Source organism: Aquarana catesbeiana, linkage group LG03 (assembly GCF_042186555.1).
Source record: "Aquarana catesbeiana isolate 2022-GZ linkage group LG03, ASM4218655v1, whole genome shotgun sequence".
NCBI classification, from domain to species: Eukaryota; Metazoa; Chordata; class Amphibia; order Anura; family Ranidae; genus Aquarana; species Aquarana catesbeiana.
This window is the reverse complement of record NC_133326.1, coordinates 681,561,348-681,588,614: the sequence shown is the minus strand read 5'-3', so window position 1 is coordinate 681,588,614 and position 27,267 is coordinate 681,561,348. Positions and strand designations below refer to the sequence as shown.

At 43.3% G+C, this 27,267-nt stretch overlaps 1 protein-coding gene across 1 annotated transcript; it reads left to right on the top strand.

The window, feature by feature from the left end:
* The first annotated feature begins 293 nt into the window (after window positions 1-293).
* Window positions 294-27,267, top strand: LOC141134117 (extracellular calcium-sensing receptor-like). Its single transcript, XM_073623702.1, has 6 exons — window positions 294-520; window positions 3,944-4,235; window positions 7,806-8,636; window positions 12,086-12,313; window positions 14,034-14,157; window positions 26,354-27,267. The coding sequence occupies exons 1-6, from the start codon at window positions 294-296 to the stop codon at window positions 27,265-27,267; spliced, it is 2,616 nt and encodes an 871-aa protein (XP_073479803.1).

The following is a 27,267-nucleotide window of genomic DNA, read 5'->3' as shown; positions in this document are numbered from 1 at the left end:
ATAGTTGTTGGTAGATATAAGGAGATTGTACAATTGAATTGTAACATGTGAGGTGAGCGAGTGAGACTGTGATGGGCTCATAGTGTGGGTTGTACTGGAGCAGAGAACATAGGTATTTTCCCTAGCTCAGATCCAGAACTACTCAGAAAATAAGGATATGATGAATATCAGGATAAATATCAGAGTCAGCCAACAGGTGGATGGTTTAATTGCAGCATTTATGGGCTCAAATAATAATCCCAGATCCCATTTTCATTTCTCTTTCGCAGTCATTTTTCTGGCTAAAACTCAACATGATGATCAGCCTACACTTCTACCTCTGGACTCTGGTCCAGTCTCTGTCTCACCTTATGAATGCCCTCAACTCTGAAGCCCCCCAGTGTCACCTGGATGCCTCTGATTTGGAGGGAGTGATACGGCCTGGAGATGTGATGATTGGAATTGTGTTATCTCTTAATCTGGACACTGTAAGCCAGTTTTACACCTTCACCAAGAGACCTCCCAGGGTCACCTGTTCCAAGTAAGTGATATACATGGTGAGGTCTTGTTTTTTGTTCTTTAACCACCTCAGCCCCGGAAGGATTTACCCCCTTAAAGTGGTTGTAAACAAACAAAAAAACCTACAAAAAAAACCCTGCATGACAAAGGCATAATGAGCTAGTATGCATACTAGCTCATTATGAAATACTTACCATAGATCAAAGCCCCCGCAGTGGTCCTGGCACACCGCTGTGGCCGGCGACATGTCTCCCGGAGTTATTTCCTGGTATCGCGGGCTCCGGCCCTGTGATTGGCCGGAGCCGCGATGACGTCACTCCCACGCATGCGCGTGGGAGCCGCCGGTAATAACAGCAGCTGAAGAAATGGCACAAGCAAGCGGGGATATATTTATGACATTTTTATTATTAATTTCTTTTTTTACTAGTAATGGCAGTGATCAGCGATATTTAGAGCCATTGCGGTGGACAGTTCAGACACTTTTTAGACCTTTTTGGGACCAGTGACATTTATACAGTGATCAGAGCTAAAATAGCCACTGATTACTGTATAAATGTCGCTGGCAGGGAATGGGTTAACACTAGGGGGCAATCAAGGGGTTAACTGTGTCCTAGGGAGGTGTTTCTAACTATGGGGGAGTTTAGAGAGATCGCTGTTCCTGATCTTTGTGGGGGGAGTGTACTGACTGGGAGTAGAGAGAGATCACTGTTCCTGAACACTGTGGGGGGAGTGTACTGACTGGGAGTAGAGAGAGGTCGCTGTTCCTGATCACTGTGGGGGGAGGGGACTGACTGGGAGTAGAGAGAGATTGTTGTTCCTGACCACTAGGAACAGCAGATCTCTCTCTACTTCTCTGACATAACAAAAATCTGTTTGTTTACATTGACAGATCCCCGTTCTGCCTCTCTGAGGATTGAGCGCGGGTTGCCGGCGAACATCGTGGCAGCCGGTCAGGCGCATTGGCTCTGGCAACGTGCTGCGGGCACGTGTGGTGTGGGCGCGCCCCTATAGCTGATAGGCCCCTTTCACATTGAGTAGCTTTCTAAACTTTCTAAACACTGAGCGCTTTTGAAGAGTTTTTCAGGTGCTTTGAAAGAGCTTTCCATTAATTTCAATGGAGAGGGGCGTTTTTTTCACTGCCCTGCCAGCGCACTGCCCCAGTGTGAAAGCATTCATTGATTTTAATGGAAATAGGTTTTCTGTGAGCTTTTCAGGTGCTTTTTTTTAGCGTGAAAGCGCCTCAGTGTGAAAGGGGTCTTAAAGCAGCCGCTTACGGTGATTCGCCGTGCCAACCTGCCGCCATATAATGACGGTGGCTGATCGGCAAGCAGTTAAAGCCCAGCTCTGGGCTCAGCTTCCTAGTGTCCCTTTCACTGAATGTTTGTTTATCTTTTTTTTTAACATGGAGCTTTTTAAGAAGTATCCAGGGTGGACACATGATGTGCTTGGTCATTTGACTCTTTTCTTCTTCCTTGGTGTGGGATGAATCTCACTGATGCAGAGCACATGCCGATATAAAGTCAATGTCACTCTCTGCTTCAACACACTCTGAAAGGAGTGTTCTGGGGGGGGGGGGCTATCCCCCTGTCAGAACACAACAGCTCAGCAGGGGAGATCACTGTACTAACTTTGGATAGTTAGTACAGTGGCTCCAACTGAAGCTGACAGTTCAATCGCTGGGTTGAACGGACAAAAAAAAACGAATAGTGTGTAGTAGGCTTAATAGTATGTTCTCAGTCTCAGCGATGCTGGGAGGCATTCAACCCTGATGGATGTTGTTGTGATAAACAAATAAGTACTGTAAGGACTGGCTTCAAATTGAAGGCGAGTATGGCAGGCTGAGCTGATTTTTTTTCGTACCCTACACAGAGCCCAGTTTAAGAGGTTTTAACTGCCCCTTCATTTAACAAAAACTGTATTTGTCTTTTCTAATTGGCAGAATATAGGTAAGAAACCAACCAATAATTGCAAGCCAAACCTCCAAAAGTCTGTAACCATGACCTTTGACAAAGGGAGTGATCTTAATCTACACACAAATTCTACAATAGTAAACTAGAAGGAGAGATAAAAGAATCGATTGTTCTTAAACTTCTTATAATTATGGACCCAGTGGATTGCCCAATATGCCCCCCATACCCCTTTGACTGTCAAAAGTATCATCATTAACATCAGTCCTTTGGGGTACCAGTAAAGCTTCAAAATGTGTCAATAGCTTGATTTTACTTTGCATATGGATAGCTAAAATGGCAAATTACAAATGCATGAACTTGCTACATCTAGCGATAATTGACTTTTGATTGTGTTCAATCAAAACATAGAATGGAGGTACAGTAATGAACAGGTTTAGTATAGTATCAGATAGGTAGTTGTGAAGGGAACCAAAACATTCTTTATCCTCAATGCAAAGCAAGAGTAAGCTGCGACTGCTCACATCAAAACTGCTTGACATCCCACCTGTAGGCAGGTGCAGTTTATCCTCCAGTCTGTAGGTGGTGCTGTCTTTTCTCCAGCCTGTAGGTGGTGCTGTCTTTTCTCCAGCCTGTAGGTGGTGCTGTTTTTTCTCCAGCCTGTAGGTGGTGCTGTTTTTTCTCCAGCCTGTAGGTGGTGCTGTTTTTTCTCCAGCCTGTAGGTGGTGCTGTTTTTTCTCCAGCCTGTAGGTGGTGCTGTTTTTTCTCCAGCCTGTAGGTGGTGCTGTTTTTTCTCCAGCCTGTAGGTGGTGCTGTTTTTTCTCCAGCCTGTAGGTGGTGCTGTTTTTTCTCCAGCCTGTAGGTGGTGCTGTTTGGCTTGCTGCTGTACAGAGAGAATGGAGGTTGAGAGGAGCTTTGTTACTCTGAAGCCTCTGTAAGTGTCATCAGGGGATCAGCTGTACTTTTGGAAACTGCAACACCGGTTGACCTCCATGGCCATCTTTCATGAGAGCAATACTACTAAATAGCACTGTCCCACTGCAGTTGGTGCACATTTGTCTCTAATTAATCAAATAATAATGGTGCCATTTTCCTTGGTCTCTATGTGCCTTTACACCATCTTGCATGCCAATCAACTGACCCCACCCACACACCAATCTTTTTCCTAATTAGCTCTCTTTATAAGGTCTTCTAGAAAATCAGTAAAAGTTCATTGGAAAGTGGGATATTGTTGTGTTAAGGGTTCTGATCGCTATTCTTAAGTTGTTTCAGTCACAACTTTTTTATTTTATTTATGCAGAGATCCAGTCCCATGCCCACATAATTAGGTTTTCATACCTCCAAGGGGTATGAATACTTTTTTTTCTGTCATCACTCTTCTATGTTACTTTCTTTGGCCCCTGTTTATCCAATTTTTTTTATGGGAAATTGTTATCTTACTAATGTACCATATTAGAAGATATTTATATTTAATATAGTTAATATCACTTTTTCTACTGTTTATTTTGGAATATCTTTTATGTTTACTTACATCGAAGGTTCAGTTTGGAGTACTTCCAGCAGCTCCAAGCGATGATCTTTGCAATAGATGAAATTACAAAGAGTTCGGCTATTCTCCCTAACATCACACTGGGCTTCCAGGCTTATGACTCCTGTATGGTGATACAGCAAAGTTTAGAAGGAGCATTGCACGCAGTGACAGGAAGAGGGATGGTTGTCCCCAACTACCAATGTTTTCTAGGTGTGCCCCTAAGTGCCATCATCGGGCACTCAACATCTACTCACTCTATACTCCTGGCTCAAGTTCTTGGACTTCTCTGGTACCCTCAGGTAACTTACATAAATACTTTTTTTAAGTTTTGATCTGAGTTTGATACACTTTTAAACACCTCCTTTAAAATAAGATTCCATATTCGTGAAAAAAACAAAAAAAACAAACATAATTTTCACACAAGGCATTTTATGATTTATTGTTATTAAAAATGTCCTCTCATTTCAATCTTCAGTCACTGTGATTTTCTAAAATTTGCATAAAAAAAATAACATAATATATTTAACTTGAGCATATAATTCACCACTTAGTAACCCGGTGATGCAATAGAAGGCGAGAGAACTTTTCCTAATGGGAACACAGACAATAGGAACACTAGAGAAAGTGAAGTGCCAAAGAAAGATGAAATAAAGTGTTGGGCATATCTTAAAGGTTATGGTTTTATCAAAAACAAGTCATTTTGGGGGTTACACGTTCCACATCTCCAAGGCTTAGAAGTCTAAAACAAAGCTGCTTCAGTATTGGTCTCAGTGTGTATCTGTGTTTTCATTGCAGTTATTTACCCTGGAAGGGGATACGTGGCAGCAATCTCGTTGGTGGCATCTAATGATTATTACGGAAACTGTATTGCTACCATTTATTACCTTCTTAGGTAGATAATTGCAACCAAAAAAAGACATGATCAATACAGCAGCAAACTGTGCTTTACATTTCTATGCACTGAAGCAAGAAGAACTTGTAACCCCTAAAACATGATGGCTACAAATTTTAAATTAAATGCCATCTTTAACATTAACTTCCTTATTGATTCTCTTTCTATATTGTTCTAGCTTTCACAAGGTCCCTCAATGGGCAAAGAGTAACCATGAACAACCTAATTGTTATATTAACGCTTCAAAAGTCTTCAGTCTTTTGTTCTATTTGGATTACAAACATCTTCCAAATCCAGCGCCACGCCCTACCAAACCCATCCAGCAAAACAAAACAAACAAAAAAAAAACCTTTCAGTGATTTTATCTTCCTCTCTAGAAAATGTGCTTTAATCCTGCTATGCCTCCATTAAAGAGATTCTAGTAAAATTTTACAAACAAGACAGAAAAATTAAACCTATGACAGTTGTCACAAACCTAGTTGGCCTCATTCTTGAGATACTTCCCTTCATTTCCTATACTATTGACAACAGTCAAAGGTGGAATTTTCCTGCACTCTGTGCCCTGGTGACACCTGATCGGGAGAGGGAATAAAATGAATATTTTTAAAGAGGATGAAGACTGCAATAAATCCTTGCAGAATGTTTAATTTATTTTTACTACAGTACATGTAAAATGTAAAAAAGTTTTGGAGTCAAACTATAAATAAATAAACTGAACAAGAGGTGGTTTATGGTTTTGTGAATCCAGAGTAGGAGACTCAGCCTGTCTCAAGACTTCTTGTTATGGATTATGTTAGGAAGGTCTCTCTTAAGGTGATCTAAGCAAGTTCCTATAGTCTGGTCACCATCCAGGGGCAACATCCATAGTTAAATGACCCCACTTAGTTGTCTCCTACTCCTAGTCTCGTTTCCCTACAGTCAAGCTGTCACAGTTTGGAGTCAGGCTCAAAGGCCAGTGGCTGTAGCAGCTGAGATTCACGAGTAGTCAGCTGGATGAATACACAAACATATCTGCTAGCAGATGACGCAGGCACACCCAAGCACCAGCCAGTCTTCACTGGAGCTCCGGTTGGGGGAGATGGGTTTCACGGCATGCCAATGCCAGGTTGCCAAGGATTGCCCCAGCAGGGAGAGAGAAAGTGGGAGGCAGGTAGCGGATGAAGCAGATAAGGAACAAGCAGAAGCATAGTCTAACAAGTCAAAGGTCGGTAACGAGTGGTAGCGAAGATATGGGTGGCAGCAGGAGTGACAAGACTGAGATATTGGCTGGAGAGAGCACAGTAATCTGCCAAACAGGAAGTGCAAAGGCATGGCTTAAATAGGAAGTTCATGGGAGGAGCAAAGAGCTCAAGGTTCACAAGGAACAAGGCACGAGGCAAGAGAATCTGAGGGATTGTGAGGTGGCTCAGCAAGAAGAAACATTGCCAGACACAGCAGAAGTTGCAGGTTCAGACCTCGATCTTGACATAAGCTATAGTTAAAGCATAGACCCCAAAGATCAATGCTGCTAGTAAACAAGTGACAGCAAAATAAAGGGTGAGCAAAAAAGATCTAATAGATAGGCCTTCAAGCTTAAGCAGCACTAAAACATTTAAAACACAATAACTCATTTGATAGTGATGTGAATCTAGGTGAGAGATAGTTCGGAAAATTTATGTGACAGTTCATATGGAAAACATCAGCTGTTTGAACGTTCGACCATCACCACACCAAGTGATTCCGCTCCCTTAGGAGTTGCACTCACCAAATTCCCAACTACCAAAGGTGCCTTTGCATATATTATGCCTTTACGATCACCGCCTAAAGGACATCTGCCTGGATCTCCAATAATGATCAACCAAAGGATATCAAACGTTCTGGTCATATGATTCGCTCAAATTAAGCAAGCCAAAACCCTTTAATCAGCTCGGGCATAAGGAAGGCAAAGAATCCTCACAGTGTGAAACTGTAAAACTTTTATTCATAAAAAAAAACTTCCCTTATGCCAATGCACTTACAAACATAATATCAAAAGCGTTCCGTATAAAATATTGCGCTGTGTAATCAGTTCCGATACTCTCACCACCTCTCGTGGAGATATGATCGTCTGTGGTGGTTCCCGGGAGGAGATTGGAGCCAGTGACAGATGCAGCAAGCCATGTGGTCACGCCTAGATGCGTTTCGTCATTCCGTCTTTGTCAATGGGCTTAAACTGAGCGAATCATAGGACCAGAACATTTGATATCCTTTGGTTAATCGTTATTGGAGATCCAGGCAGATGTAATTTAGGCAGCAATCGTAAAGGCATAATATATGCAAAGGCGCTTGTTAATTGGGAATTCGGTGAGTGCAGCTCCTAAGGGAGCGGAATCACTTGGTCTGGTGATCTTTTTTGCTCACCCTTTATAATGTCTTGTAATAATATAGCAGCTTCTTAGCTTAATTGGGATTAATTTTATACCTGAGCGCTGGAAAAGTGACCCTGTTTACTTCCATTTTGTGAACAAGTGACAGCATGGTGAGCTCACTCTGTCACAACCAGTGTTCATCTACTTGAACATCAACTGGATGCATAGAATCCAATTCAGCATCAAAAAGTTATAACTAAATAAATATATGTAATTATATCTACCTACATTGTATCTATCAGTCTATTCACTCCCATAGACCTATAAACCCAGGGCTACTGTCTAGAAAACTCCTTGAAAAGCTATTAATAGTCTAACCATGCCAAGGAAGTTTGTACAAGCTTAGAGAACAAGACAAGTACCTTAAAAATCTTTCACTGTCTTCCTTATGCTGACTATATACTAATGTTTACTTGCCTAAACAATCCATTCATTCTATATCTAGTCATGCAGCCCCTCATACATTACACATACGTTTTAATCCTCTATTAAATCAAATATTTTTAAAACCATGGTCATCTTTAGAATTTTGAACATTGCAGAAAAAAAAATGTAATCATTAACCAAATCCAAATTTTTTGTTTAAACAGATCAGTAATTTTGCTACAAGTCCTTTTCTCAGTGACAAACAAAAGTTCCCCTCTTTCTTCAGAACCGTTCCTAGTGATGCTTTTCAGTCTAGAGGAGTTGCCCAGCTTCTGTTACATTTTGGTTGGATGTGGGTTGGACTGGTGGGTGTGGACAACGATTATGGACTGCAAGGCATTCAACTTGTCAGGCAAGAGATCATCAAAGCTGGGGCATGTGTGGCTTTTACAGAGAACCTTATTTCGAGACAATCTGACCGGAATGTTCCACACATCGCCAAAGTCATTAAAAAGTCAACAGCAATGGTGGTGGTTGTCTTCTCTCGGGACCTTGATTTTGCCATGATAGTTGCTGAGATGATGAGACAGAATGTTACCCAAAGAGTATTTGTGGCCAGTGAGGCTTGGTCAACATCTACCATCTTTTCTACAAAATCCCTTGCCCAGTTTGTTACTGGCACAATTGGATTGGCCCTCCATAGAGGAACAATCATGGGATTTAAGGAGTTCCTTAACAAAATCCACCCCTCCTTACCCTGGGGAGGGAAGTGGGTGAAGATCCTCTGGGAGAAAACTTTTACCTGTGCATTGCTAGATCAGAGCAACATCACAACTGTCCCAAGCACTTCAGTTAAATATTGCACAGGCAATGAAAGTCTTGAAAACATTCAGAACAGCTTCACTGATATCTCTAACTTGCGAGTCACTTACAGTGCTTATATGGCCGTTCATGTGGTTGCCAAAGCTTTGGAAGATCTAAGAACTTGTTACAATATCAAGAATCTTTATGTTAACAAAATATGTTCCAATATTTTCAATTTTCGACCTTTTGAGGTACTTTATTTTACATTGATAAAAAAGAAAAAATAATGAGCTGTGTTAGTCATTGATGACAGAAGAAAGATAAAAGCTTTTTATTGATTGAATCAATAGAATTAAAAAACAAACCATTATGGCAACTTAAAACTAGCTAGTCAGCGGAAGAGATAAGGGGTTTATTTTTCAAAGCTTCACTGGAGAAAGTCACCTGGCGAAAAAATATGTAAATTTCCCAAAGTATGATTCACCAAGCATTTTCTGCCAGGTTTTTCACTATGTATTATGCCACGTTCACTTAGTAGATCCTTTTAGATCAAATTTTGTCAGGGCATCTTTCCCCTTTTGCAATCTTTAGACAAATCTTTTGGGTGGAATCTTGTTAAGTAAAAGGAATCCATTCACATACCGATAAATCTTATCCATTGTGATATTCATGGTACAGCATGCATAGATAATGCTGGCAGCTTGTAATTTTTTTTTTTTATATTTTTTTTACTAGAAAGAGTGTGTTTGTTTTTGTTTCATTCAGGTTTTTTTTCTGTTTTTCGGGTCATTCGTTATGATTGTAATTCGTAAATTTGTAAATTTGCAAATTCGTAAATTTGAAAATTCGAAAATCTCAAAATAAGAAAGAAAATCTGAAAATTTGAAAGAATATCTATCTAACTAACTAACTATTAATAACTATTAAATTATAGGTATTGGAATTTCCTTTCAAATTTGGCTGTTAGTGAACGTAACGAATACAAATTTATCAAAAGTTACAAATTATCCGAAATAACGAATGCCGCATCTAAACAAATGGAACTGAACAAATTAATAATAATAATAATAATAAAAAGGTTTTATTAATTTTTATTGTTATTTTTTATTATAAATTTATTTATGTTGCATTCATTTAGATTCGGCATTCGTTATTTCTGATAATTTGTAACTTCGGATAAATTCATATTCATTACGTTCACTAACAGCCAAATTTGAAAGGAAATTCCAATACCTGTAATTTAATAGTTAGTAATAGTTAAGTTATTATTAGTTGATTATTATTTCAGATTTCGAATTTCATATTTCCGAATTTTCAAATTTATACATCTTTGAATATTCGGATTTACGAATATTCGGAAAAATTTGTTAAACGGGTTTTCGTTAATTCGGATATTTACAAATTAACAACTTTGTCGAAATTCGTTAAAAAACGAATCTGGAATGAAACAAATTACACGTGTCTACTAACCAGCCTGGCATGCCAAGGATTTAGGCTGGTATCCCCAGAGTAAGGTTGTGGCAGGCAACCGGTGCCCCTGTTATTTTTAGTAATTGGGTGTGGTGCTTCAGGTTGAGTCCCCCTTAAAAAAAGGGGGTTCTCCTCTAAAAGCACTGGTGTCCTATGTTGATCATAGGTGCCCAGGATGGCATTCCAGCAAAGGGGAGGGATTTTTGATCCACCTACCCACCACCCCACCTGACATTATTGTTCATATTTGGACTAAGTTGAAATAAGGAATGGAGTTCCCTGTAATATGCGTCTGGTTGATTAGCAAATTTGGGGGAAAATTCTGAGCAAATGATCAATATACCATTAACAGCACAATAAAAAAAAAAAAAAACTTACCAGCACTGATTCCTACTTGACATTTACCCCCCCCCCCCCCCCACCCATAGGTTGCAGCAATTTCTGCAACCTATTGTAAACATTTTGTGCTTGGAATTTCCATATATCTTATTTTGAATTACATTTATTTAGGAGTACGCCGCAGTCTGTTCCCTTCCCTCTTGTGAGGTATGGACCCCTCCAGGGAATTCTTTCCAATTCCCCCCCCCCTAGTTTTTTTGCCACTGAACATTTATAGTTCTTTAATAGTGAACTCCACTCCAAATCAGGGTGAGTCAGCACTCCAGATTTTGACCTGACCAGTTGGACTTTGGTCACACGGTCGATGCCTGCTCCCTTCCACCCCTATCCCTATTCATATTTGTTCCCATGGCTAAAAAATTCAGATATCCAACAAGTTCATATAGATGTGATGGTCAGATGTCCAGTTTTGGTCAGACAAAAGACAACTCCCCAAATCAAGGTACAATTGGTAGGGTAGGTTAAGAATGGAAAAGGGTACATCCAGATAAGCTTGCTATAGCTATACAGCATTCATCGCTATATACTGTATATCCCATCACTGGTGCTTGCACAGACTCGGGTGGGCCCACTGAGCATGAGATGTATCATCAGCATATCTGCAAACATACCTTCTGCAGCACCTTCAATTATGGCAGCATACCATTATAAGAGGCAATTTCCAACTCTTTTGGATAGTGTCAGGACTATCTGCTCTCTCCCATCAAAACTTTGCTTGTCTAAATGTGGTTAGTATATTTGTCTGAAAGCTAGCTTTATATTAACTTCCCATGCATACAGAACACCAGAAATCAGATTGACATTGGAAGGTCCAGAAAAAACTAAATCAACCGGATCCTAATGCATTGCACAGTGTAGTTAAAGCATAACTCCATACAAGTAACCGGGTCATCTAAATGCCACAATTTCCCCAACACCACCCTGAAATATAATATGCTCCACTCCTCTGCCATTTTGTTTGACCACCCAGAGTAAAGAGACATAAGCAGTACTTCCAGGTATAAGGGAAAATGTGACTCATTACCCTTCCTCCCATATTGCTGCACTGGGAGCGTGAACAGGATTTCAGTTGTTAAGTAGGGTGGAAAGAGATTTCTCAGCTATATGTAAGTTGGAACCATAAAACAAAACAGAGGATGCACCAGCCTAGCGCATTGTCCTCAAAACATGTATTTTTTAAAAAAAGTTGTTAGTACAATACTCACAAACTAACTGATAACAACTGTATAAATGCTTGCCTTGCTACAACAACAGCATTGAGTCCACATTATATCATAGATCGTAACAGGATGTCATGAGTCCAACAGGCTAACGTGTTTCAAGGGGTTTCCCCCTTCCTCAGAGCCACTCTGAGGAAGAGGGAAAACCCTAGACTTTTTGCGACTTTTTAACAATAAAATACATGTTTTGAGGATAATGCGCTAGGTTGGTGTGCCCTCTGTTTTTTTTTTTTTTTATGGTTTCATTGTATCCTGACTTCCCCAGTCTTAAGAGGGCAGCAAGGCCCAGCATGTCCATTACAGCCAAGATGGGAATCTAGACAACTACCACCCCTGGGGTCTACTCTCAAGCTCCAGGAGATTTTACACATACTGTATATGTAAGTTGGAGTTAGAACTTGGATAGGACTTCTTCTCTCCATCCTTGTGAGTGAACAAAGTGGCAGGGAAGTGTATAGAATGTAAATATATTCAACTGAGGAATGGCATTTTAGAGAACCCGTAGCTTTGCACGGGTCAAGTTCAACTTAACATACTAAAAATATTCCTACACACTTTATGTAACATAATTTTATAACATTATCCTCTGTAAATTCCTTTGGCTCTTGCAGCTTCTGAACTACATGAAGAAGGTCCGGTTAAAGCTACCTGATGGGAGAGAACTTTACTTTGATGAGAATGGAGACCCACCAGCACTTTATGACATTATGAACTGGCAACTGAGCCCAGGGGGCTTGATACAACACGTTAAGGTTGGCAGTTATGATAGCGATGCTGCTCCTGGTCAAGTTTTCAGTGTAAACACAAGTTTAATCTGGTGGCCTGCTGGAAATCAACAGGTGTGGCTTTGTCTATGGGTTATATAATATTTCACATTATGTATTAATTACGAATTCCAGAAACCTGCAGTAAATAATTTGGGAACTTACTGTATATCTAGTCACATGGAGGTGTTTTCAGTTAAACGTGTTCATTAATGTTGAAGTCTTTGATTCTAATGAGCATCAGGAACAAAACCTAACATTTAGAGCCACGCAAGCCCCTAGTATGGGTATAGGAATAAAAGCTTGAGTATATTCCTGAAACTTATTAGAGCATAAAAAGCTACTTGGATAAGCAACAAAACATCTCTAACACTGCAAGCCATGTTTAGTTGAATGTGATAAATGCACAGAAATATGACTTAGCGGCAAGCTCCATCACTAGCCAGATGAGGTGAAGCTTTGCTTGTCTGAATGTCCCAAGATTTGAATGCCCCCAAACCTTTCCCACTAGTGATTAAAGTCTATTTAAATTAGAACTACAGGCAAAATGATATTATTAGTTTTGGAAAGAGTAGGGAAGAGTTAAAACCTGTGCCAGGTTTTTTATTAATGCTGTCTCTGTTGCTATTAGGAAGTTTTTCCTCATGTCCTGTCCTAGTTACATGATAAGTAAAGTGAAGTGGAAACATCCAGTGAGGAAAAGTCTCAATGTTTGACAGTTGTACTGTGGCAGCTGTTCCCTCACTTTCTATGTACTCAACAGGTCTAGAAGTTTTGAAGACTCTCCCAAACCCCATTTTTCAAGCTGTAACATTTATTTAAAACTGAACTCCACATCAAAAACGTAACATGGGTGCATTATTGATGCGTTTTTTTTTCGGTGTTTTTAGTGCATTTCAATGGGGAGGTGCGTTTTTGGTGAGTTTTTTTTTTAACTGACCAAAAATGCAGCAAGCAGGATTTTCAACACCACAACGGAAGCGCAACGGACCATTGTGAAGACATACATAGAATTTAAAGGGATACATTTTTCTCAAGCTTCTCTTGCTTTAAAGATGCCAATAATGGCCGACAATAAATTCATATTAATTTGAATTCATGATTTTAATTAAAGTCGAATAAAATATATATATATATATATATATATATATATATATATATATATATATATATATATATATATATATATATATATATATATATATATATATATATATTTATTTTTTTTAATTTGTCATTTTCGGTTTCGATCAAGTGTATCCTGCATTTTTGGTTTCGGCACCAAAATTTCCATTCGGTGCACCTCTAAAAAACGTTATTCACTTCCAGTCCTGAAAAACATCCTAAAAGGTGAAACACAATAATGAAAACCTGGCAGAGGTTTGAGACCAATCAATCACCAAACAATCTAAGACCAGGTTCACATATGTCAACCCATGGACATGGGGTCCGATGCGTTTCTGTTCACTGGTTCAGGTTCCGAATTTTTGCCTTAATTCAACCCTTGAACTGGACCCAAACACGCACAGGACCCTTTTGGAATGCAGACCGCGACCATCCCGGACATGTGTGAACCGGCTCCATTGACAGCCGGTCACACTCGTATGTCATGGGAATTGGATGCTGGGAAACCACATCCAATTCGCACATATGTGAACCTTAGACAAAGCTGTCGGTTGAGTTCTACATTAACCTATTGTTACTTTGGTGAACTGTTGGTTTTAGATTAGTAATCCAAGGACTATTAATGTTGGATTTTTTGAATAAAGGATGTTTTTGACTGGCATACCACCAGGTTCCACAATCAGTCTGCAGTGAAAGCTGTCCACCAGGATTTCGGAAGGCTCCAAGAAGTGGACAACCTGTCTGCTGCTATGAGTGTGTACCATGTCCTCATGGAGAGATTGCCAACCAATCAGGTGAATAATGACCATATCCTTGTATATTTTATCAAGGAGGTCTAACATACAGGTCATGATTGGAATAACAGCCTTATTATTTGAGATGAGCCGGAGAACTTGGTGTTTGGCAAAATAAGCCTCTAATCTCGCCACTTGGGACTGCATATTGAAATTAGATTATGAAAAACTCTGCTTTTTGTGAAAAATGATATGCAGTGCCGTGAAAAAGTATTTGCCCCTTCTCGATTTTTATTTTTGTTTGCACATTTGTCACACTTAAATGATTTCAGATCATCAAACAAATTGTAATATTACACAAAGATAACCCAAGTATGTACAAAATGCAGCTTTGAAATTATGATTTCATTTATTACAGGAAAAATGCTGTACAAACCTGCCTGGCCCTATGTGAAAAAGTAATTGCCCCCCTTTTAAATCATGAATGAATTGTGATTAACTACATTTTTTGGAAAGCTGAGCTAAATTTCACTTGCCACACCCAGACCCGATTACTGCCAGACCTGTTAAATCAAGAAATCACTTAAATAGAAGCCGTCTAACAAAGGGAAGCATGCTAAAATATCTGAAAAAGCCACACATCATGCTGCGATCCAAAGAAATTTAAGAACAGATGAGAAACAAAGCGATTGACATGTAATAGTCTGGAAAGGGTTTACAAGGCTTTGGGACTCCAATTGACCACGGTGAGAGCCATTATCCCCAAATGGAGTGTGCGTCCCATTACATCTGGTATAAAACTAACACAGCATTTCATAAAAAGAACATCATACCAACAATCTCACATAATGGTGGTGTGATGGTCTAGGACTGCTTTGCAGCTTCAAGACCTGGATGACTTGCCGTGCACTCATGGTGAATGGAATACCACCAGAAATGTCATGTCCTGCTTTTGTGATTGGCTGATTGATTTTTTTCCAGAAATCTGCACTAAAAGAATGCATTGGTTATTCCTTGCATGATGCCCAAAGACAATATTTGTCCTATGGGCATCATACAAGGAATACCCAAAATCATACTTTTAGTGGAGATTTCTGGAAAAAAATCAATCAATATACCTTTTATATGGGATCACGCTATGTGCGTCTCTTTCCCCCTCACACTGTACATCACTACTCTACCTGACGAACACTGAGGAGAGAGGCACAGGGACATATTCCAGTTTCCAGGCATGGGGACAGATTCCAGATTGGTGATACCCCTGGAGGCATACGAGCTCGGCGCTCGTGGATTGATGCCCACACTCACTTCATGAAAGTGAGTGCAACCTCCCCCCGTGTGTGTCTTGCCCCCCCTCCACTGTGGTCCTCGCAGAGTTATTTTACATGCTGTATATTTTTTATTTTTTATATTTTGCTTGGCATGTTCATCATTGTCACTACCTTATACACGGAACGTCTACACCTGCAGGTCATTTGCAACACAGGCTGTACACCTTACAGGTAAGCGGCTTGCAAACACGGAGGTGTCCTCACTGAAGATCCCCCCTCCCTTCACGATTGGACTTGTTTTGTGTTTCTCATCACGAGTTTTTGTTTTTTGGACTGGATGATAGAACTAATATTCATGTTAGCCCTAGGGATTTGTCACTTGTAGTTCACCAGGATTTGGCACGTTTTTGCTAATGGGGCACTAGCCCACATATATTTTTTTTCTTGCATTATATATTTTTTTGCATTGTGTCATTATTCATCCTATTTGTGTTAGTATATGCAATTTTGCTTTGCTATATTCAAGCAGTCACTGTTTCACAATTACCTTTTATATATTAGGCTTTGTCTGCCCGCAACATTATAGCCATGTTGATTAGCTACGTTGCACTGCACTGCATCCCCACCATGTTCTTTTAGCATGTAGGATCCATTCATGCATTGGCCCGTTTCTGCTTTTTTAGTTCACTTTGCCACTTTAGTCATCTTTGTAGCTTCCCCTCCCCCCCTTCATCACAGCGCAACTACCATCTTCTCCCACAAAAGTGAGTACACCCCTCACATTTTTGTAAATATTTTTTTATATCTTTTCATGTGACAACACTGAAGAAATGACACTTTGCTACAATGTAAAGTAGTGAGTGTACAGCTTGTATAACAGTGTAAATTTGCTGTCCCCTCAAAATAACTCAACACACAGCCATTAATGTCTAAACCGCTGGCAATAAAAGTGAGTACATCCCTGAGTGAAAATGGCCAAACTGGGCCCAAAGTGTCAATATTTCGTGTGGCCACCATTTATTTTCAGCACTGCCTTAACCCTCTTGGGCATGGAGTTCACCAGAGCTTCACGGGTTTCCACTGGAGTACTCTTCCACTCCTCCATGATGACATCACGGAGCTGGTGGATGTTAGAGACCTTGCACTCCTCCACTTTCTGTTTGAGGATGTCCCTCAGATGTTCAATAGGGTTTAGGACTGGAGACATGCTTGGCCAGTCCATCACCTTTTACCCTCAGCTTCTTTAGAAAGGCAGTGGTCGTCTTGGAGGTGTATTTGGGGTTGTTATCATGTTGGAATACTGCCCTGCGGCCCAGTCTCAGAAGGGAGGTGACTATGCTCTGTTTCAGTATGTCACAGTACATGTTGGCATTCATGGTTCCCTCAATGAACTGTAGCTCCCCAGTGCCGGCAGCACTCATGCAGCCCCAGACTATTACACTCCCACCACCATGCTTGACTGTAGGCAAGACACATTTGTCTTTGTACTCCTCACCTGGTTGCTGCCACACACGCTTGACACCATCTGAACCAAATATGTCTATCTTGGTCTCATCAGACCACAGGACATGGTTCCAGTAATCCATGTCCTTAGTCTGCTTGTCTTCAGCAAACTGTTTGCGGGCTTTCTTTTGCATCATCTTTAGAAGAGGCTTCCTTCTGGGATGACAGCCATGCAGACCAATTTGATGCAGTGTGCGGTGCATGGTCTGAGCACTGACAGGCTGACCCACCACCCCTTCAACCTCTGCAGCAATGCTGGCAGCCCTCATACGTCTATTTCCCAAAGACAACCTCTGGAAATGACACTGAACACGTGCACTCAACTTTGGTCGACCATGGCGAGGCCTGTTCTGAGTGGAACCTGTCCTGTTAAACAGCTGTTTGGTCTTGGCCACCATGCTGCAGCTCAGTTTCAGGGTCTTGGCAATCTTCTTATAACCTAGGCCATCTTTATGTAGAGCAACAATTTTTTTTTCAGATCCTCAGAGAGTTCTTTGCCATGAGTGAGAGCGATAACGCCTAATTTAACACACATGCTCCCTATTCACACCTGAGACCTTGTAACACTAACGAGTCACATCACACAGGGAAGGGAAAATGGCTAATTGGGCCCAATTTGGACTTTTTTACTTAATGCCGGTTCACACTGGGACGACTTGTCAGTAGGGATGAGCTTCGTGTTCGAGTCGAACCCATGTTCGACTCGAACATCGGCTGTTCGATCGTTCGCCGAATTGCGAACGTTATGGGCCGTTCGCGCTAAATTCGTGTGGCGCGTCACGGCCCATAATTCACTGCGGCATCGCAGTGCATTGCTGGCTGATGATTGGCCAAGCATGCACTATGACCCGCATGCTTGGCCAATCACAGCGCTGTCAGTAGAGAGAGCTGTAATTGGCCAAAGCCAGGGTGGCTTTGGCCAATTATGGCTCAGGGGATTTAGTACACACCCCACACTATATAAGGCCGCCTGCACGGCGGCCCTGTGTAGTGTGTGTTCCGGTGTGCTGAGAGATAGAGAGAGAGAGAGACAGTGTCATTTGATTTGAGTTAGATAGATTAGGCAGAACAGTCAGTCAGTTAGCTGCACTTACAGTGTATTGTGTATATATATGCATCCCAGGTGTTGCATATATATATATATACACTGTATTCAGTTTAGCTAGATCCGTTCCTGTTATCTTCTATCTAGACTATTTACATTTAATGCAGTGCGTCCTGCTCACAGTGTTCAGCTAGATCCGTTCCTGCTATTTACATTTAGTGCAGTGCGTCCTGCTCACAGTGTTCAGCTAGATCCGTTCCTGTTATCTTCTAGACTATTTACATTTAGTGCAGTGCGTCCTGCTCACAGTGTTCAGCTAGATCCGTTCCTGCAATTTACATTTAGTGCAGTGCGTCCTGCTCACAGTGTTCAGCTAGATCCGTTCCTGCTATTTACATTTAGTGCAGTGCGTCCTGCTCACAGTGTTCAGCTAGATCCGTTCCTGCTATTTACATTTAGTGCAGTGCGTCCTGCTCACAGTGTTCAGCTAGATCCGTTCCTGCTATTTACATTTAGTGCAGTGCGTCCTGCTCACAGTGTTCAGCTAGATCCGTTCCTGTTATCTTCTAGACTATTTACATTTAGTGCAGTGCGTCCTGCTCACAGTGTTCAGCTAGATCCGTTCCTGCAATTTACATTTAGTGCAGTGCGTCCTGCTCACAGTGTTCAGCTAGATCCGTTCCTGCTATTTACATTTAGTGCAGTGCGTCCTGCTCACAGTGTTCAGCTAGATCCGTTCCTGCTATTTACATTTAGTGCAGTGCGTCCTGCTCACAGTGTTCAGCTAGATCCGTTCCTGCTATTTACATTTAGTGCAGTGCGTCCTGCTCACAGTGTTCAGCTAGATCCGTTCCTGCTATTTACATTTAGTGCAGTGCGTCCTGCGCACAGTGTTCAGCTAGAGCCGTTCCTGCTATTTACATTTAGTGCAGTGCGTCCTGCTCACAGTGTTCAGCTAGATCCGTTCCTGTTATCTTCTAGACTATTTACATTTAGTGCAGTGCGTCCTGCTCACAGTGTTCAGCTAGATCCGTTCCTGTTATCTTCTAGACTATTTACATTTAGTGCAGTGTGTCCTGCTCACAGTGTTCAGCTAGATCCGTTCCTGCTATTTACATTTAGTGCAGTGCGTCCTGCTCACAGTGTTCAGCTAGATCCGTTCCTGTTAAATTCCTACTGACCGGCAGGCTTGTCTGGTTACAGTATATAAAGCTACCTGAAGAAAATTACAGGTGTTCTATTTGATCCTATTAGTACCACGGTCAGGCAGCTAGACTATTTACATTTAGTACAGTGCGTCCTGCTCACAGTGTTCAGCTAGATCCGTTCCTGTTATCTTCCTACTGACAGGCAGGCTTGTCTGGTTACAGTATATAAAGTTACCTGAAGAAAATTACAGGTGTTCTATTTGATCCTATTAGTACCACGGTCAGGCAGCTAGACTATTTACATTTAGTACAGTGCGTCCTGCTCACAGTGTACAGCTAGATCCGTTCCTGTTATCTTCCTACTGACAGGCAGGCTTGTCTGGTTACAGTATATAAAGCTACCTGAAGAAAATTACAGGTGTTCTATTTGATCCTATTAGTACCACGGTCAGGCAGCTAGACTATTTACATTTAGTACAGTGCGTCCTGCTCACAGTGTACAGCTAGATCCGTTCCTGTTATCTTCCTACTGACAGGCAGGCTTGTCTGGTTACAGTATATAAAGCTACCTGAAGAAAATTACAGGTGTTCTATTTGATCCTATTAGTACCACGGTCAGGCAGCTAGACTATTTACATTTAGTACAGTGCGTCCTGCTCACAGTGTTCAGCTAGATCCGTTCCTGTTATCTTCCTACTGACAGGCAGGCTTGTCTGGTTACAGTATATAAAGCTACTTGAAGAAAATTACAGGTGTTCTATCCCAGCTTAGTGCAGCTACAGGCCATTAGTATGTCTGGAAGGCCAAGAAGGAGAGGCAGACAGTCACAAGCCAATAAGAGAGGGCAAGCAGGCTCTGTGTCTAGTGCTGGTCGTGGAGACGGTGCATCCTCATCAGCACGTGGCCATGGGACACGCTTGGCCTTTTTTTCGGCAGCTGGCCATGTTGAGCCGCAACATGCGGAAGACTTGGTCGAGTGGATGACCAAGCCGTCCTCATCCTCCTCATCCTCTCTCACCCATGCCCAGGGTGCTTTGTCTGGCAAAGCAGCGGCCTCTTCCCTCAGCTCAATGTCATCAGTGACTCCTTCCCTAGCTCCACCATGTCCTCATGAGGATTCCCTCGAACTGTTTGACCACAGTGTTGGGTACATGCTCCAGGAGGATGCCCAGCGTTTGGAAGGCTCTGATGACGATACTGAGCTCGATGAAGGCAGTAACATGAGCGCGGACAGAGGGGGTGCCCAAGAAGGACAGCAATCTGGCAGTCATGCTCCCCCTGCTGCAGCATACTGCCAGGTTTGCTCCAGTGATGAGGAGGGAGGGGATGATGAGGTCACTGACTCAACGTGGGTGCCTGATAGGAGAGAGGAGGAGGAGGAGGAGGAGGAGGCGGCGGCACATCACCAACGAGGCAGGATGCCCTCCAGGGGCCAGCCTAAGGGCAGCACATTGACTGCATCACACCCCAAAGCTCCACATGTGCAGGGCGCTGCAGTCTCTGCGCGTTATTCAAAAAGTTCTTTGGTGTGGGCCTTTTTTGAGACGAGTGCATCAGATCGCACCGCTGCTATTTGCAACATATGTCTCAAGCGTATCTCGCGTGGCCAAAATATCTCCCGCTTGGGTACCACATGCTTGACCAGACATATGTTGACCTGCCATGCAGTTCGTTGGCAAGCGTATCTAAAAGACCCACACCAAAGAACAAAGAGGATCTCTCCTTGCTCCTCATCAGCTGAGATTTCCAACCCCACTAGACCTTCAGTCCTCTCTGAGACCTGCAGTGAGAGGAATGAAGGTGTAGAATTAGGTGTGTCACAGCCAAGTACTTGTGGGCAATCTGCTTTTGGTACACCGACGTCAGATTGTACCAGGCAAATTTCCCTGCCCCAGCTGCTGCACCGCCGAAAGAAGTTTGCTCCCAGCCATCCACATGCCCAGCGGTTGAATGCTAGCTTGGCAAAATTGCTAGCACTTCAACTGCTGCCTTTTCAGTTGGTAGACTCTGCCCCCTTCCGTGAGTTTGTGGAATGTGCGGTTCCTCAGTGGCAGGTACCCAAACGCCACTTTTTCTCACGGAAGGCGATTCCGGCTCTCTACCGGCATGTGGAAGGCAATGTCCATGCCTCGCTGGACAGGGCGGTCAGCGGTAAGGTGCATATTACCGCTGACTCATGGTCCAGCAGGCATGGACAGGGATGTTACCTAAGTTTCACGGCGCATTGGGTGACTCTGCTGGCAGCTGGGAAGGATGCAGGACAAGGTGCAGTAGTGTTGGAGGTTGTTCCGCCACCACGCCTCCAAAATGCTGATTGTGACACACCTCTCTCCTCCACCCCCTCCTCTTCTTCTTCCTCCATGGCCTCTTCCTCGGAACCAGCGGTGCTCCGTAGGCGTTCAAGGGGCTACGCAAGTACGCAGGCCAAAAGATGCCATGCGGTGCTTGAGCTGGTGTGCTTGGGGGACAGGAGCCACACTGGGGCAGAGGTTCTGTCAGCTCTGCAGGGGCAGGTTCAGAGGTGGTTGACGCCACGCCAACTTAAGGCAGGAATGGTGGTTTGCGACAATGGCACCAACCTCCTCTCTGCCCTCCGACAGGGACAAATGACCCATGTGCCCTGTTTGGCTCACGTCCTTAACTTGGTGGTGCAGCGGTTCTTGGGCAGGTACCCGGGCTTACAGGATGTCCTGAGGCAGGCCAGGAAAGTCTGTGTGCATTTCCGCCGGTCATATAATGCCAGTGCTCGGCTGACGGACCTCCAAAAGGAGTTTAACCTGCCCAAGAACCGCCTAATCTGTGACATGCCCACCAGGTGGAACTCAACGTTGGCCATGCTGCAGCGGCTGCACACGCAGCAGAGGGCCATCAATGAGTACCTGTGCGACTATGGCACCAGGACAGGGTCAGGGGAGCTTGGTTTTTTTTCCCCACGCCAGTGGGCCATGATCAGGGATGCATGCACTGTCCTGTCACCATTCGAGGAGGCCACGAGGATGGTGAGCAGTGACAGTGCATGCATCAGTGACACTGTCCCCCTTGTCCACCTGTTGGAGCACACGCTGCGTGGAATAATGGACAGGGCACTTGAGGCAGAGCAGAGGCAGGAAGAGGAGGACTTCCTTAGCTCTCAAGGCCCCCTTTATCCAGACAGTGTTCCTGCGTGCCCGCCGATCACACAGGAAGAGGACGAGGAGGAAGAGGAGGAGGAGGAAGATTGTGTCAGTATGGAGGTGGAGCCTGGCACTCAGCATCAGCAGCAGTCTTTAAGGGATCAGTCCCAAGAAACACATGGACTTGTACGTGGCTGGGAGGAGGTGGCTGCGGACCATGTCGTTCTTAGTGACCCAGAGGACTCCGGACCGAATGCCTCAGCAAACCTACGCTGCATGGCCTCCCTGATCCTGCAAAGCCTGCGTAAGGATCCTCGTATTCGTGGTATCAAGGAGAAGGACCAATACTGGCTGGCAACCCTCCTTGATCCACGTTACAAGGGTAAGGTTGCGGACCTTATCTTGCCATCGCAGAGGGAGCAGAGGATGAAACATCTTCGGGAGGCCTTGCAGAAAGGTCTGTGCAACGCGTTCCCAGAGACTGGGAGGTTACAAACTCCTGTTTCTGGACAACGTGTTGCTGAGGCTTCGGTCAGTCAAAGAAGGAGCGGTGGAGAAGGTGGCCGTCTGACCGATGCGTTCAGACAATTTTTTGGTCCGCAGCCCCAAGGTATGATCGGTTCCAGCAACCATTGCCAGCGTCTGTTTTACATGGTGCAGGAATACCTAGGGGCAAGATCAGACTTGGACACCTTTCCCACCGAAAATCCTCTGGGTTACTGGGTCTTGAGGATGGATTACTGGCCAGAGCTTGCACAGTATGCAATTGAGCTACTGGCCTGTCCTGCATCCAGCGTTCTTTCGGAACGCACATTCAGTGCTGCTGGAGGCGTGGTAACCGATCACAGGGTGCGTCTGTCCACCGACTCGGTCGATCGGCTGACCTTCATAAAAATGAATGAGTCTTGGATCACCACCAGCTACCAAGCACCTGATGCTGATGTAACCGAATAATTTTTTTTGAAATCTCAGATCCCTTCAAAGACTGCCTATGCTGATGCTGAGTGACTATCCCTGAGTAATTATCCTCTTCCTCCTCAATCATCACGCTGATAGCTTGTAAGAACATTTTTGGTTCTGGGCGCCACCACCAGTGCCTAAGGCACAATTTTTCAGCCCCTGTTTAACAGGGGCGTGTAATTACAATTTTTGATGTAATACTTTGCAGCAGGGCTCGTTCCTGCATTCCAACTAGAGTGTCTGTGAGGGGTTGCAGTGTTGTGGCACCAGCACCAGTGCCTAGGGCCCAATTTTTCTGCCCCTGTCTAACAGGGGCGTGTAATTACAATTTTTGATGCAATACTTTGCAGCAGGGCTCGTTCCTGCGTTCCAACTAGAGTGTCTGTGAGGGGTTGCAGTGTTGTGGCACCAGCACCAGTGCCTAAGGCCCAATTTTTCTGCCCCTGTCTAACAGGGGCGTGTAATTACAATTTTTGATGCAATACTTTGCAGCAGGGCTCGTTCCTGCGTTCCAACTAGAGTGTCTGTGAGGGGTTGCAGTGTTGTGGCACCAGCACCAGTGCCTAAGGCCCAATTTTTCTGCCCCTGTCTAACAGGGGCGTGTAATTACAATTTTTGAAGCAATAATTTGCAGCAGGGCTCGTTCCTGCGTTCCAACTAGAGTGTCTGTGAGGGGTTGCAGTGTTGTGGCACCAGCACCAGTGCCTAAGGCCTAATTTTTCAGCTCCTGTTCAACAGGGGCATGTAATTACAATTCTTGATCTAATATTTCACAGCAGGGCCCTGTGAGGGCTTACAGTGTTGTGGCCACAGCAACACCTAAGGCCCAAATTTCTGCTGAGTATATAGGGCAGGACCCTACTTTCAAACATCTAACTTACAAACGAGTCCTACTTGCAAACGGAAGGAGACAACAGGAAGTGAGATGAAATCTACCCCTAGGAAGGGAAATTCTCTCCTGTAAGAGTTAATATGGGAAAACAAGTTCTCCTTTCCACTGATGCTTTCCAATCCTTGTTCCACAAAAAAACCCAAATTTTCAAAAAACATTTTTCATTGGGACAAAAAAGTGAGGTGAAATCTTCTGAAGAGGAGGAAAGACAGCAAAACAAATGTCACAGGGGTGATAACCCTTCCCTATGTTTTCCAAAAAGCTTAGAAAAGATTTTTTGGCTGGAGCTAAACACGTTAAAAATGTTCAAAATTACAAACAGATTCTACTTAACAACAAACCTACAGTCCCTGTCTTGTTTGCACCGCCTGTATACTGCTGTTCAGAGTATATAGGGCCTGGTGGCCCCACACCTTTCCTTATTTTAATTTGGGTGCGGGGTTCCCCTTAATATCCATACAAGACCCAAAGGGACTGGTAATGGACTGGGGGGTACCCATGCCGTTTGTCTCACTGATTTTCATCCATATTGCCATGACCCGACATGACATTAAACCCGCAAGCAGTTTTAAATGAGATTTTTTCCTTTAAAAATGACATTTGGTGCAGGGACTGTTCTAAACATGGGAAACACGCGTCACTTTACAGGCATACTATAGACACCCCCCAGGTACGATATTTAAAGGAATATTTCACTTTTTTTTTTTTACTTTAAGCATCATTAAAATCACTGCTCCCGAAAAAACGGACGTTTTTAAAAGTTTTTTTTGCATTGATACATGTCCCCTGGGGTAGGACCCGGGTCCCCAAACCCTTTTTAGGACAATACCATGCAAATTAGCCTTTAAAATGAGCACTTTTGATTTCGAACGTTCGAGTCCCATAGACGTCAATGGGGTTCTAACGTTCGTGCGAACTTTCGGTCCGTTCGCGGGTTCTGGTGCGAACCGAACCGGGGGGTGTTCGGCTCATCCCTACTTGTCAGGCGACTTAGCCGCCTGACAAGTAGCGTCCCGTTGTGTACAATGCAACCGTTCTAATTGGAGCGACACAAGTCACTCCGACTTAGAAAAAGGTTCCTGTACGACTTTGGGGGCGACTTGAGGCGACTTGCATTGACTTCTATACAGAAGTCGTTTTGCAAGTCGCGTCCAGGTCGTCTGAGGCAGTCGCGCTGCAAGTCGTGCTGCCTCAGTTTGAACCGACACTTAGGTGTGTACTCACTTTTGTTGCCAGCGGTTTAGACATCAATGGCTGTGTGTTGAGTTATTTTGAGGGGACAGCAAATTGACACTGTTATACAAGCTGTACATTCACTACTTTACTTTGTAGTAAAGTGTAATCTCTTTAGTGTTGTCACATGAAAAGATATATAATAAAATATTTACAAAAATGTGAGGGGTGTACTCACTTTTGTGAGATACTGTACTACAGTTGTAATCTACATTAACCACTTGCTGTATGGCAAAATGACGGCGGCAAAGTGGTTTAGTTATCCTGATCGGACATCATATGACCTGATTAAGATAACAGAGCCGGCGTGCAGCGTGGTGATCGGATGTGCTGTTGTCAGTTTGACACACCGCAACTCTGATCATGGTAGGCTTCTAGGCTTCATACCACGTGATCAGCTGTGACCAATCACAGCTGATCATCGCGTGAACCAGGAAGTGCCGGTAAACGGCTTTCCTCAGTTCACGCTGACAGGGAGAGCCGATCGGCGGCTCTCCCTGTCAGAGGGGGGTCTGTGCTGATAAACAGCACATTGATTATCAGTACAGCCCCCATCAAAAGGTGCCCATCAGCTGCCAATCAATGCCCATCACCTGCCAGCCTGTCCCCCTCTATAAAGCCTGTCAGTGCCCAGAAAAGTGCATATCAGTGCCCACAACAGTTACCAAAAAAGTGCCAATCAGTGCCCCATCAGTGCTGCCTATCCAGTGCCACCTATCAGTGCCGCCTATTAGTGCCTATCAGTGCCACCTATCAGTGCTACCTATCAGTGCCTATCATTTTTTTTTTTTTTTTCAAAATTGTCGCTCTTTTTTTGTTTATAGCACAAAAATTTAAAACGCAGAGGTGATCAAATACCACCAAAAGAAAGCTCTATTTGTGGGAAGAAAATGATAAACATTTAGTTTGGGTTCAGTGTTGCATGACCGCGCAATTGTCATTCAAAGTGCGACAGCGCTGAAAGCTAAAAATTGTCCTTGGCAGGAAGGGGGGAAAGTGCCTGGTATTGAAGTAGTTAAACATTGAAAGCAGTGTCATTGATGAGGCGATACTGCTGGAAAAAAAGTTTTTGATTTCTTTATTCTTTTCAGATTCTGTTGGTTGCCTGAAGTGTTCATGGGACCATTGGCCTGATCCTCAGAAATCCATGTGTCTTCCCAAAACCATTGAGTACCTATCCTATGAAGATCCACTGGGAGCAACATTGGCAGGGATCACCATTGTCTCCTCTTTGGTTCCTAATATTATTTTGAGACTTTTTGTCCTACATAGGAACAGTCCCTTAGTGAAAGCCAACAATTACAGGCTCAGCTGTCTTCTCCTCCTCTCCTTGTTGCTTTGTTTCTTTTGTTCTTTGATCTTCATTGGACCTCCCCAAAGAGAGACATGTCTCCTACGACAATCAGCATTTGGCATGGTTTTTACTCTGTGTGTTTCCTGCATCTTGGCAAAAACCATTATGGTAGTTTTTGCCTTCATGGCTACCAAACCTGGTAGCAAACTGAGGATATGGACTAGTCCTTGGGTTTTGTTTTTAATAATATTCATCTGTTCCCTTTTACAACTAACTTTGTGCATCTTTTGGTTGTCACTTGCCCCTCCATTTCCAAAACTCAGCACTGGAACTGAGTCACGGATCATAAGTTTTGAGTGTAATGAAGGGTCAGCTATAGCCTTCTGGGCCATGTTGGGGTATCTTAGTCTCTTAGCATTCATTAGTTTCACTGTGGCTTTTCTGTCTAGGGGGCTTCCTGACAGCTTCAATGAGGCCCAGTATATTACTTTCAGCATGTTGGCCTTCCTCAGTGTCTGGATTTCTTTTATCCCAGCATACTTTAGTGCTCAGGGGAAGTACACGGTGGCTATGGAAATTTTTGCCATACTGTCTTCTAGTTGGGCATTGCTGATTTGTATGTTTTTTCCCAAATGTTTCATCATATTATTCAGACCAGACATGAACTCCAGAGAATATCTCTTCAGGAAAGGCAAACCCCTGTCTAACTGA

Excerpts from the sequence above, each read along its gene's own strand:
- LOC141134117 (XM_073623702.1), top strand. The coding sequence starts at position 294 with ATGATGATCAGCCTACACTTCTACCTCTGGACTCTGGTCCAGTCTCTG. Across the intron at positions 4,236-7,805 it reads GACTTCTCTGGTACCCTCAG|ATCAGTAATTTTGCTACAAG; the intron begins GTAACTTACATA and ends TTGTTTAAACAG. Across the intron at positions 8,637-12,085 it reads TCAATTTTCGACCTTTTGAG|CTTCTGAACTACATGAAGAA; the intron begins GTACTTTATTTT and ends TGGCTCTTGCAG.